Source organism: Ovis canadensis, chromosome 17 (assembly GCF_042477335.2).
Source record: "Ovis canadensis isolate MfBH-ARS-UI-01 breed Bighorn chromosome 17, ARS-UI_OviCan_v2, whole genome shotgun sequence".
NCBI lineage: Eukaryota > Metazoa > Chordata > Mammalia > Artiodactyla > Bovidae > Ovis > Ovis canadensis.
Genome location: NC_091261.1, coordinates 23561688 through 23574418, shown reverse-complemented (window position 1 = coordinate 23574418; position 12731 = coordinate 23561688). Strand labels below are relative to the sequence as shown.

The following is a 12731-nucleotide window of genomic DNA, read 5'->3' as shown; positions in this document are numbered from 1 at the left end:
AGACATCACTAATTAAGGCTGACTCCAAGTTTTCTGGCTCTGCGATTTTTCCTCTTCTATGAGATAATATCGGAGAAGGCAATGCCACCCCATTCCAGTACTCGTGTCTAGAGAATCCCATGGACGGAGGAGCCTGGTAGGCTGCAGTCCATGGGGTCGCAAAGAGTTGGACATGACTAAGCGACTTCGCTTTCACTTTTCACTTTCATGCATTGGAGAAGGAGATGGGAACCCACTCCAGTGTTCTTGCCTGGAGAATCCCAGGGATGGGGGAGCCTGGTGGCCTGCCGTCTATGGGGTTGCACAGAGTTGGACACGATTGAAGCGACTTAGCAGTAGCAGCAGCATGAAATAACGTAACAATTAATAGCAATGAACATGTTTGGAGCACTTACTCTTTGCCAAATATTGTTTTGACAATTTTACAGGTACTGAGTCATTCCAGCTTTGCAACAGCCATATGAGATACACTAATTTCACGTTCATTTGATACACAAGAAATTTGAGGCCCAGAGAAGCTAACTTTCCAAGGTTTAGAGTTAAGCGGCAAAACAGGAAGGAACCCAAACCCAAGCAGAAGACTCCAAAGCCCATGCTCTTAGTATGTTTATCAACTCAAATATACAAACGCATATCCAACAGCTATGTGTAACTGAAGCTCTTAGTTTCATGAGATTTTATAGAAAGGCACCGAAGCGCACGCTTTCACAGCCTAGGAGAACACTACTTGTTTCCAAGGCTTTGCTCCCTACAGCTACCATTTAGTGACCTCTACCATGTGTCAGGAAATTAACTGATCTTTGATTTAATCATCCCAATGCCACAGGCCCGATTTACAGCTGAGGAAGTTGAAGTTCATAGAGAGGTTATATAATTTGTTGAGGGTCACCTAGTTCGTGAAGGATGAAGCCAGGACTTGAAAGTGATTTCCCTGCCCAAACTCTGAATATCACCGAAGGAATAATGTAGTCTTGAAGTATGTCTCTCTGGAATAAAAAATGAGGCTATGATATATTCTGAGATGAGTACAAGGGGATAAATTATTTGCAGTTCAAGTATAACCCTACATGTGCTTTAAAGAGATGTGGAACTCTGAAGCGGATTGGGAGGAAAAGAAAGTAACTCAAGTGCCTGCAAGGCGCACAACACTCATCGTTTCCTATTAGTTACGGTGCCTAGAAGTAGAGCATGATGTTGGGAACAAATGAAGTTCTTCTTACAGGTCCAAGCAGAGGTAAAAACCCAATATACACCTCCAGGTGCATTGAAAATTACAATGCAAACATCTCTAATATTCTCAATAAAGGATTTTCAAAATAAGTGAAGTAGTCCCTCATACACTTTGCAAGAACAGTGATTTCCATTGGCCCAATAACTCATATATGTAACAGATACTGTTAGCAAAAGTACAAAAAAGAACCACTCTTTACTTTCAAAACTGTCTACCCAAATCTAGAACATCTGTCTTGAACAGTTAAGGTGAAGACTACAAGATTAATATTATAGGGTAAGAAGTAATGAATTTTATTTCACGTTATTTTTAAAAGCATTGAACTAATTCTACTGCTTATTGCTTAGATATATAAAGTTTGACTTCACCTTGGCCTGAATGGCTATCATCTGAAGAAAAATGTTAACTTGTTCCCTAAAACTGCGATCAGCGGCAACTGAGTAGAGAAAGCAAAGACATTTCTGTTCTATTCACAAGCACCAACAAACAGCCCAGTGGGGGAATGGCAGTGTGCCAGGCTGCTCTGTGAGCAATTAGGCTTTGTGGCAATCAGCACACTCAGGAGTCTTAGGCCCTTAGGAAACTAGCATGTTAAGGACTTGGTGCTCTTACGCCCCTTTCTTGGAGGCATGTTGAGATATACCTTGTTTAAATGACAATCTCTTCCATCTATAAGACTGAAAGAAAGATTAAGACAACTAATAAGTAGCAAATCGAGGAGAACATGTGAGAGATTTGAATGCAAGCATCACTGCTTACTGGACTAAGCATGATAACTGATTTCAGACAGTAATCTCATTTTAATAGTCAGAAGAATCAATAATTAGAAGGTTCATACAATTACTATAAAATGTGAAAGTGCATTTTAATTGGTGAAGAAACTCAGTGAAATTCAAAGGCAAAACCACCTGAAATTCTCTCTTGATAAAAAAGTTGGATAAAAATTCAGTTTCAGCAAAAACATGTGTATCATTACTCCTTTACTAATTTTTACATGAAAAGTTTCTAAGGGAAAAAAAAAAACCTTATGGGAGACTGGGCATCAACTTCCATTTCACCAAATTTAAACCTGAAGCTCCCTAGTATTTCATAAATACTTTCTCTTTTTGATATTTTATGAGTCTGAAAGAAAGGTTGAAGCTGTCAACACTCTGGATTATATTCTGTAAATCTGCTATCTATGTCTAAGAAACCAGCAGAATAATAAGAATAAAAATAAATGAAGTATATAAGATTAAAAGTGAAAAAAATTAATCTAAGGACCCATAAATATATTTTCCAATATATTTCTTGATTAGAGCAATTAGGTAAGGTCAGTTTAAAGATTTTACTAAATCAATATTGTCAGGAAGCCACCATATTTAAGTATTTGAATATTAAACATCTGAATTTGTCCTGAAGTACAGGACATGTTTATGATATTTGTATATTCATCTTGCCAAGATACACTTTACTTTATAAATAAAATAGGTTTTGAAGGGCAAAAGTCAATATTTAAATCAATCCTTCATATATCTCTTCAACAAAAGCTCGTTATTTCTCACCTTTACTGCTTTATAATTTCATTTAAAGCTTTTCATTATTTTATAGTCCATAAACATACACGCCTTTTCTCTACTTCCCGATGTGCCAGAAACAATCGTGTAATATACATCTATGACAACTTAGCCCATAAACAGAATTCCTCACAAATTTAAAATATAAGGACCAACAAATGTTTCACTACACTCAGAAAACACAGAGTCTTTATTCTGAGAGGAATTTTCAGTAAAAAAAATGATGTGTGAACAGCAGACACTGATGTTCACACAAGCATACTGCAGACAACCCAGCAGGCGGTTTTCTGTTTTTTTTGGATTATGCTCTGGAGGTGCTGGCACAATGGAATTTCAATACCATAATTGCTTATTTCTCTGTGTATCTTTAAAATAGCAGGTAAAGAAGAAAAAAAAATCAACTACGAAAATAACAAAACAAAATTGTTTTTCATTCTTCCTTTCAAAGGATGTAATTTATAACCATTACACAAATAGAGAAGCAGCACAAAGGGGGGGAGAGAAATAAAGTAATGTTCCAAAGGTTCAGTTTACAAGGACCTCACACTAAGCTTTTTTTTTCTCTCTGCAACTCTTACTAGAAACAGTATTATTTGCTAAAAATGCACTAGCTGCCAAGAGCCATGGTCCATCTAAAGCAAAATGCTTAAGATGGAAATAGAGTGTTAAGACAGAAAAAAAGGGCAAGATTCAGTATACAAATTGCTGTAAAAATCTATTAAAAAAAAGAATAAGATGAATTTGATTTGCTATTTTCTTCCTGAAACATAATTGCAATACTAGATAAAATACTAATATATATATATTACTGTATTAAAACAATAAGACGTAATCAAATTCCAAACTTTCTAATTAAAACGTTTTTTTTTTAAGTTATTGGGAATTCAACACTAGCCTTGGTTCACATGATAGAACAATGGGAAAATTTTCCGAGTGGTTGAACACTAACCCTGACAAGTGTGGAGAGCCAACTACAATACATTATATGGTAGCATAACCTGCCACCCACGTTGCTGAGAGAACAGCTTTCAAACACATGCACTGAGCTGTAAAACCACAAAATCCCTTATTACACATTGTCTTTTTTACTCTAGGTGAAATATACCATCAACTCTTTCCATTATAAATCTTTTTTTATTACTATTTTTCAAGCCCATTTAACAATTTGTCTTTTTCTTATAATGAAAAAGATACCTTTTTAAAAAAGGAAAATGAGACAGGAATGTTATCACTTTCCTACAGTATTACAATGAAGGCTGATATCGGCTGCACAGTTTCGCAGGGCTGATTTTGTAAATCCCTATTACCCCAAATGAGTTTTAAGCTAAGTTCTTTTTTTGTTGTTTTTTCCCCTTTAAAGACCAAGGCCTGATACTGGTTCACTAGCATTTGAAAAACACTTGCATTCTTTAAGACAGATGGATATATTGCTTTGGTTCTTTAATAAAATACATGGTCTTCATCATTACTCTCCTCCATCCCCACCCCCAAAAGAGAGAGAGAGAAAACAAAAACATCAAAATCTGTCATGAAATGAGTGTTCTCTCTTATTCTGCATCTCTTTCCACATTGCTCCCTGCCCCAACTCTGGCACAAATCCAAACCTGTACCAAAAAACAAACAAACAAAAACAGAGTTATTTTAGAATCCAGGATATAACAGTGCCCCAGATAATCTCTTTCTTATGTTGCTGGTAAAACATGTAAATAAATCAAGACAGTAGCATGGCAAACATGTTTCATCCTTGTATTACAGAGCTGTGCTTCCTCAAAGATGTGTTCTTCCTGCTCAGAACTCACTGCAATAATGACTATCAGATCTATAAAAAAAGAGCCAGACATACAGAAGAAGGGTGGAAAAAAAAAACTTAAAGACACTAATTCACAGAAATTCAAAGACACCCGTTTTTAGAGATTCAAGATGGTTAAAATTGCCATGGGCAGAGTTCCGCTCATTCTGAAACTGTGTGTTTCTCTCTAATGTTTTACCTGATTAGCTTCCCTCCAAAATTCTCCCTCCTATCCCTTATACCCCTCACCTCCCCAACTTCGACACTCCATGACCCACCTCCATCCACAGTCTGCTAACTGAATCACAGCATTATAGGACATAACAGTTTCTTCTGGGGTTTTCATTTGCAATGTTGTTAGCAAAGAGAATTTTATCTGTAAGTGTTTCTATTATACTGACAAGGTCAATTAGTTCCGTGAACTATTGGTCTTTCTGCCTGATAGCTCAGTGGATTATTCAAGTGGAACCATTCATAATCTATAACTGAATGCAGCCAATTAACCTCTAGAAACATGACAATACTGGTATCTAATGGGATTTTAAGTTTATCTTAATAACATGTCACAGTAACGTCATTTTCCCCAAAACTGGCTGTTGATTATATGATAGAAACTCTACATTTGTCTAAAATTGAATTAATTTATAAATTATGATTTATAAATTATATACAGCAACTTCTATTTTATAGAAGTTTACCATAAAAATGTCAAAGCTTTTGAAAAACAATACTCAGCTATGTCTACATTTGCTTATATGGTTTATACAACTAAATATAGAATAGGAGAACCCTTTAAATGCAACATCCAGTACTTTTATCAAGATTTCTAACAAGGTGCAGAAAGCACTACTACTCCCCCCACGGAAGATACTGCGGAAATTAGTTTGTATTTTACTTCAAATACTTACAAAAGCTTTAAGTTGCCAAATATTGCTTATTTTTAAAAAACACAAAAGAGAATTTGCATTAATTGAGTGTTTGCTACATGACAAGCAACATAAATAAGCACTTTGCAAACTTTATCTTGTCTCAGAAGCCCACTGGAAAACACTGCTATCCTTATCCTATGCATTAGGAAGCTAGTAAGCGGCAAAATTGACGTATGAAGCCAGATCTATCCAGTCTGCCAAAGTGTGGTCTTTCAACATCACTTGGGCAGAAAAATATGAGATAATCCCCCATCATCTCACAGTATCATCTTGTAGTATCTGGACCCCAGAGTATTGCCAGCTTCAAAACTGTCCTGTAAAAGAATGATGCCCTGTTATTATGGAGCAACAACTAGAAAAAGATGAATGAATATGGGTAACTGATACCCATATAATTATATCGACACTAAGTTTTACTAACAGTAAGTCAATCCTCTAGCTTTTTTCATTTCACTTCCAACCCAAACGTACTCCCACGTATATGAATGTATAAGTGATCCACATACAGGCCTGGGCCCATATATTTCCTGCTCATACATACAAAATCATCTAAAATGTCACACTCAATACTCCCAGTTTCTAAGCCAAAGGTATTGTCTATTATGCTGGGCCACAAAGAAGTAAAAAGCTATCTTAATACTATATCAAGATATCAATTTCTTTCCAAAGGATTTTTAAAATGAGTTTTAAGTTTTAAATAACTTTTTCATAGAGTAATTTTTAAATCATTTGACCTAGCGAGTCAACTTAACGTATGTTCTAGCAAAAATTGTATTGTGATTAACTCCATTTTTGCTTTATGAATTTCAAAAAGAAGCAATCTGTTCAATTGTTTGGCCAAACTGCCCTAAAAGCAAAAGCCTCCCAGCTCGAGGAGCACACTGTGCATTTCCAAAGTCAAATACTGCTCTCAAATTCTCTGTTCTAGGAGCCTTCAGATTGGCAAGAGTGACTTTCAGGGCTTCATTCACTGCTCAGTGGAAATGTTTGCAAAAATATTTATGCAATCAGGACAGACAGAGCTTTTTTGAAAATACTGGCTTGGCTAAAATTCATGGCAGTTAAGATGTACATAAATACATTTTTTAAATGGCATTTATACCCTCCTACTCTATAAATGTATTACTACAAATACTGTATTAATTCAAAAGAATACGTTCTCCAGAGAAAGGATTTATAAGGACCAAGAAGCAGAATTCGGAGTCATCAGTATTAAGTCAGCTTTGCTTATTTTTTTAAATAAATCAAAATAAATGTCATAAGCACAAAAAGTTTCAAGAACAAAATACAAACTCAAAGGAAGTATCCACATTAGTGAGCTGTTACCTTAGTTAGTAAAGAAAGCTCCAATATTTTGACACAATGGCTCAACATGTGCTCCAACAGATTTTACACTATTAACTGGATCATATCAGAAAGATTAAAACTGCTAAACTATTCTTTTACAAAAAGCACAAAATAATGCTGTAGTTTTAAAGGATTATTCTGTATGTTTAATCCAATGCCAATGAAAATTTCATTAAGGTTTAAACAAAAACAAAACAAAACAAAACAAATAGAAAATGGCATGGAATATATGCTCTATGTATCTTTGGACAATTGATACACAAATACCAAATATCAACACTAAATTTTTAAAAAGCAACATGTCATGTTTAGGTCTGACAGTGAGGAACTGAATCCAAGACAACCTGTCTACTCTCCATTACTAGCACGTGTGTGTGTGTGAAAGTTGCTCAGTCATGTCCGACTCTTTATGACCCCATGGACTATAGAGTCCATGGAATTCTCCAGGCCAAAATACTGGAGTGGGTAGCCTTGCCCTTCTCCAGGGGATCTTCCCAACCCAGGGATCGAACCCAGGTCTCCCACATTGCAGGTGAGTTCTTTATCAGCTGAGCCACAAGGGAAGCCTTATATAAGACACATTTATCTAGCACTTTCCAACCTTGTGCAATCTTGGAAAGGAGTATCCTTACTATGAGTAAGGATAAAGCAAGCAGCCATTATAAAACTTGAGAAAAAAGGAGAATGGAAGGACATAAACTTGAGAAACTTAGTATCTGACACACTGCAGATGTTGTTACACAGTTTATCTTCTTTAATCTTCATGACCACCCAAACAAGAGAGGTATTGTGATTCTCATTTTTTAAAGTAAATAAACAAAGGCTCCAAGAGGACAGAGGAAATGCACTGTATCACAAAATAAGAATAGTACCACGATTTCAACTCTGATCTGACAGCCTCCAAAACCTACGATTAAAGCAGCATGTGGCAAAGACAATCCAGAAACATGTTGCTTCCTCTGGCTTAAGTCTCATCCTTCTGCCCCACTTTAAATACAGTATTTAAAACCCAGGCTGCAGATTATGAAACAGACTGGGTTTCTGCCCCCATAAGCCAAGGTTAGAGAACTCTGTGTTCAGTGGCAAGTACAATATGACTCTGGGGGAATAACAAGTTTCAAATGACTATGACTTCAGGTTAAATGGAGTTCAGTGAGTCATGGTAATTTCATGCCACTGATAATCCTGATCCTAGTCAACAGAAATTTTAAATCTGAATTCCATATTTGCCTTTGATAATTCTCTCTCAACATAAGGCAACTCTTCATTCAAAATAAGTATTTTACAGCCAGGAACATCTCTCAACGCCTTTCATTATTCATTCACAGAGAAATGACAAAAATTTTTAATGGATAAAGCTTAAGCTAACGTTTAACAACTAGATTTTACAAACTAGCTACGAATGATTTTGAGTTTATTTTTATCCTTTCATTATCTTAAATGTGACACAACCTCCCAAATACTACAGTTGAAAAGTGAAGGCAGGCAGAGATTTCTTTTCATTCATCAGCCTGTTCTTACTCCCTAAGTGCCTCTCTTATCCTACTTAACCTGAGCTTATCACCATTGGGCCAGGAATAAGAGGTAAATTACAAGTCTCCTAGATTCTCCTAGGAGGTAAATTATATTCCCTGTAGTCATCATCTTCTCTAGGAGCATACACCTACACCAAAAAGTGGGGCTGCCAGGGTGGAATCAGTTTAAGAACTAATCTGCCTAGAATTCTTTTCTTTAGTAAAGATAAAACAGATGTCCCTCCGCTATCTTTAAAATAAATACTAGGACCATTGCAGAAGAAAAAAAATTGCACAAATAGTAACTGAGCACCTGTGCGCCACATACTTAGGCATGAGGGTGATTGAGACAGATACTGTCCCTGTGCTAGTGGAAGCTATCAAAGATTTGTGGCAGCTGATAAGAAATACAGCTTAAAATTATTAAATGGCAGAAAGGAAAGACTAGGGCACAGAAATACACTCGGAATTGTTATTAAGTAGGTCACAAATTTGGCTACACAGTTCCTGGCAGTCAAAGAAGAGTGGGTGTCATTATTGGTTCTGACAGTACAGAGATTCTTCTACTTAATTATAGTCCAAAGAGCTATTATTAAGTCCATTTAGTCATATGTGTGTTTTTTAACTATAAAAATCAACTGCTAATACCACATATTGGTAACTAACAGAGCTGATGAACTTCTTCCCCTACTCACTGCTCTCTTACAACAGTCAGATCTTCATATCTATCAAAGTCCTTAAGTTGAAAAGTTCTTCAGTAGAGGAACTTGTGTGTGTGGGCGCATGCATGCGTAATAAGAACCAAAACGCTTTTCCTGAATTCAGATCTGGAGGAAATTTTTCCTCTGGATCTGTACAAAAAGGCCACTTTGTGATACAGTAGACTACATTCTCAAAAATATTCCTAACAGAATTACAACAGATTTCATAATTTCTTATGTGTCTCAAAGTAGGTCTATTGGTTAATACTAAAGAGAAATTGTATTAAAGCAATTTTATAAAATAATGCAGCCGAAGTATAATGGTTTTAATAGCCAGAGAACATGCATGTCTTCAAGAAATTCGCAATTTTAAAAAATGAGGAAACTCAACTCTTGGAAAATTAGTCCGAAGATCTAAAAATAAGCTTTAGAGACTACTGGTAACTCAGTCACTTTTTACGTAAGTTTTATGTGTAATATCTCTTTATTGTAATTCACAAAACATAGGAAAAGAAAGCTTTCATATTAAGTTTTAAGAGGTTAGCAATATCTAAAATGAGTATAATACTTAGTGAACAATGCAACCAAATGCAACCTTTTTTTTAAAGGACTGTTCATTTAAAGGGTACTTCATGGCAAATAGAAGGGGAAAAAGTAGAAGCAGTGACAGATTTTACTTTTTTGGGCTCCCAAATCACTGCAGACAGTGACTGCCATGAAATTAAAAGATGCTTGCTCCTTGGAAGAAAAGCTAGGACAAACCTAGACACCATAATAAAAAGCAGAGGCATCACTTTGCCAACAAAGGTTCGTACAGTCGAAGCTATGGTTTTTGCCAGTAGTCACGTACAGACGTGAGAGTTGGCACTGTACCATTAAGAAGGCTGAGCGCCAAAGAATTGATCCTTTCAAATTGTGGTGCTGGAGACGACTTTACTCTTAAGAGCCCTCTGGACTTCAAGGAGATCAAACCAGTCCATTCTAAAGGAAATGAACTCTGAAAATTCACTGGAAGGACTGATGCTGAAGCTGAAGCTCCAATACTCTGGCCACCTGATGCGAAGAGCTGACTCATTGGAAAAGACCCTGATGCTGGGAAAGATTGAAAGTTGGAGGAGAAGGGGACGACAGAGGATGAGATGGTTAGATAGCATCACTCATTCAATGGACACGAATTTGAGCAAGTTCTAAGAGAAAGTGGAGGACAGAGGAGCCTGGCGTGCTGCAGTCTGCGGGGTTGCAAACGACTGGACACAACTTATTGACCGAACAACAATATTCAATTTCCTCACAAATCTCAAAGAAAGTACAATTAAGGGAATAAGTCAAAGGTCACAGTTTTTATTGTATAAGGTTCGTGTAGAAGAAACACTATGTAAAAACCCATATTGATTGGCAAGATTCACTACAATTAAGTGAAATGGGAGAAAAAGCAAAAACAGAATCTTGAAGGATGATATACTCTGCCTGAAAAACTTAATTTACTCTGTATCTACCATTAAATAATCACAGAATACCTTTTCCTCAACTTCAGAGGAATCTACCAAATCTGAACACTTAGGTAAACTCACACAAAACTGAAATTCAGTAAGTTAAAAAATACAAGATTATCTGAACAGGGATTCTTTGAAAATTAGACACTAAACACACTAATGAGTCTAAATATTTTAGGGTTAGAATCTATGTATTTTCAAAGTTGCTTTCTAAATAAGAATAAATGTATATACTAAAATAGCATTTTAAATAATTACTGGCTATAAGTCTGTTAATAATTATTTTATTGATTTCTCTTATAAAATTGAAGATGTTTTCTACAGAAAAAAATATCAGGGTACTTATTATTATGAAATCTCATCTGTTTACTCAGCAAGCATGTTCTTCTTCAGGGAAGAAGTAGGGAAAACATTAGTTGTCAGTTTGTTATAATTACTATTTTACATGAGTTCAGTGTGTCAATTAAACCCTAAGAAAACTGCTTACTCTCAGTGGTAGGGAGATAAAGAATATACTATTTTTCACAAAGATTATTTTTTCAAGCAGTTTTTCGTTCACAGCAAAAGAGAGACAAATGTATAGATTTCCCATATACCACTGCCCCACACAAGCATCAGTTCAGTTCAGTTCAGTTCAGTCGCTCAGTCGTGTCCGACTCTTTGCGACCCCATGAATCACAGCACACCAGACCTCCCTGTCCATCACCATCTCCCGGAGTTCACTCAGACTCACGTCCATCAAGTCCGTGATGCCCTCCAGCCATCTCATCCTCTGTCGTCCCCTTCTCCTCCTGCCCTCAATCCCTCCCAGCATCAGAGTCTTTTCCAATGAGTCAACTCTTTGCATGAGGTGGCCAAAGTACTGGAGCTTCAGCTTTAGCATCATTCTTTCCAAAGAAATCCCAGGGCTGATCTCCTTCAGAATGGACTGGATGGATCTCCTTGCAGTCCAAGGGACTCTCAAGAGTCTTCTTCAACACCACAGTTCAAAAGCATCAATTCTTCGGTGCTCAGCCTTCTTCACAGTCCAACTCTCACATCCATACATGACCACAGGAAAGACCATAGCCTTGACTAGATGGACCTTAGTCAGCAAAGTAATGTCTCTGCTTTTGAATATGCTATCTAGGTTGGTCGTAACTTTTCTTCCAAGGAGTAAGCGTCTTTTAATTTCATGGCTGCAATCACCATCTGCAGTGATTTTGGAGCCCAAAAACATGAAGTCTGACACAGTTTCCACTGTTTCCCCATCTATTTCCCATGAAGTGATGGGACTGGTTGCCATGATCTTCGTTTTCTGAATGTTGAGCTTTAAGCCAACTTTTTCACTCTTCTCTTTCACTTTCATCAAGAGGCTTTTTAGTTCCTCTTCACTTTCTGCCATTAGGGTGGTATCATCTGCATAGCTGAGGTTACTGAGATTTCTCCCAGCAATCTTGATTCCAGCTTGTGTTTCTTTCAGTCCAGCGTTTCTCATGATGTACTCTGCATAGAAATTAAATAAGCAGGGTGACAATATACTGCCTTGACGTACTCCTTTTCCTATTTGGAACCAGTCTGTTGTTCCATGTCCAGTTCTAACTGCTGCTTCCTGTTCTGCATACAGATTTCTCAAGAGGCAGGTCAGGTGGTCTGGTATTCCCATCTCTTCCAGAATTTTCCACAGTTTATTGTGATCCACATAGTCAAAGGCTTTGGCATAGTCAATAAAGCAGAAAGAGATGTTTTTCTGGAACTCTCTTGCTTTTTCCATGATCCAGTGGATGTTGGCAATTTGATCTCTGGTTCCTCTGCCTTTTCTAAAACCAGCTTGAACATCTGGAAGTTCACGGTTCACATATTGCTGAAGCCAGGCTTGGGGAATTTTGAGCATTACTTTACGCGCGTGTGAGATGAGTGCAATTGTGCGGTAGTTGGAGCATTCTTTGGCATTGCCTTTCTTTGGGATTGGAATGAAAACTGACCTTTTCCAGTCCTGTGGCCACTGCTGAGTTTTCCAAATTTGCTGGCATATTGAGTACAGCACTTTCACAGCATCATCTTTCAGGATTGGAAACAGCTCAACTGGAATTCCATCACCTCCACTAGCTTTGTTCGTAGTGATGCTTTCCAAGGCCTACTTGACTTCACATTCCAGGTTGTCTGGCTGTAGATTAGTGATCACACCATCA

The 12731-nt window shown here is 37.0% G+C and overlaps 1 protein-coding gene across 5 annotated transcripts in view; it reads right to left on the bottom strand.

Moving 5' to 3' along the window:
• Positions 1-12731, bottom strand: part of ANAPC10 (anaphase promoting complex subunit 10) — an 88701-nt gene that overhangs the window by 19847 nt on the left and 56123 nt on the right. The window contains exon 5 of one of the 5 annotated variants that reach the window (XM_069556785.1): positions 3902-4391. The exons of the other annotated variants lie outside the window; for them this stretch is intronic. Within the exon in view, the coding sequence (XP_069412886.1) occupies positions 4335-4391 (57 nt within the window). The 3' untranslated portion in view covers positions 3902-4334. Of the gene's footprint in view, positions 1-3901; positions 4392-12731 lie in introns of those variants that run through there. 5 annotated transcript variants of the gene reach the window in all.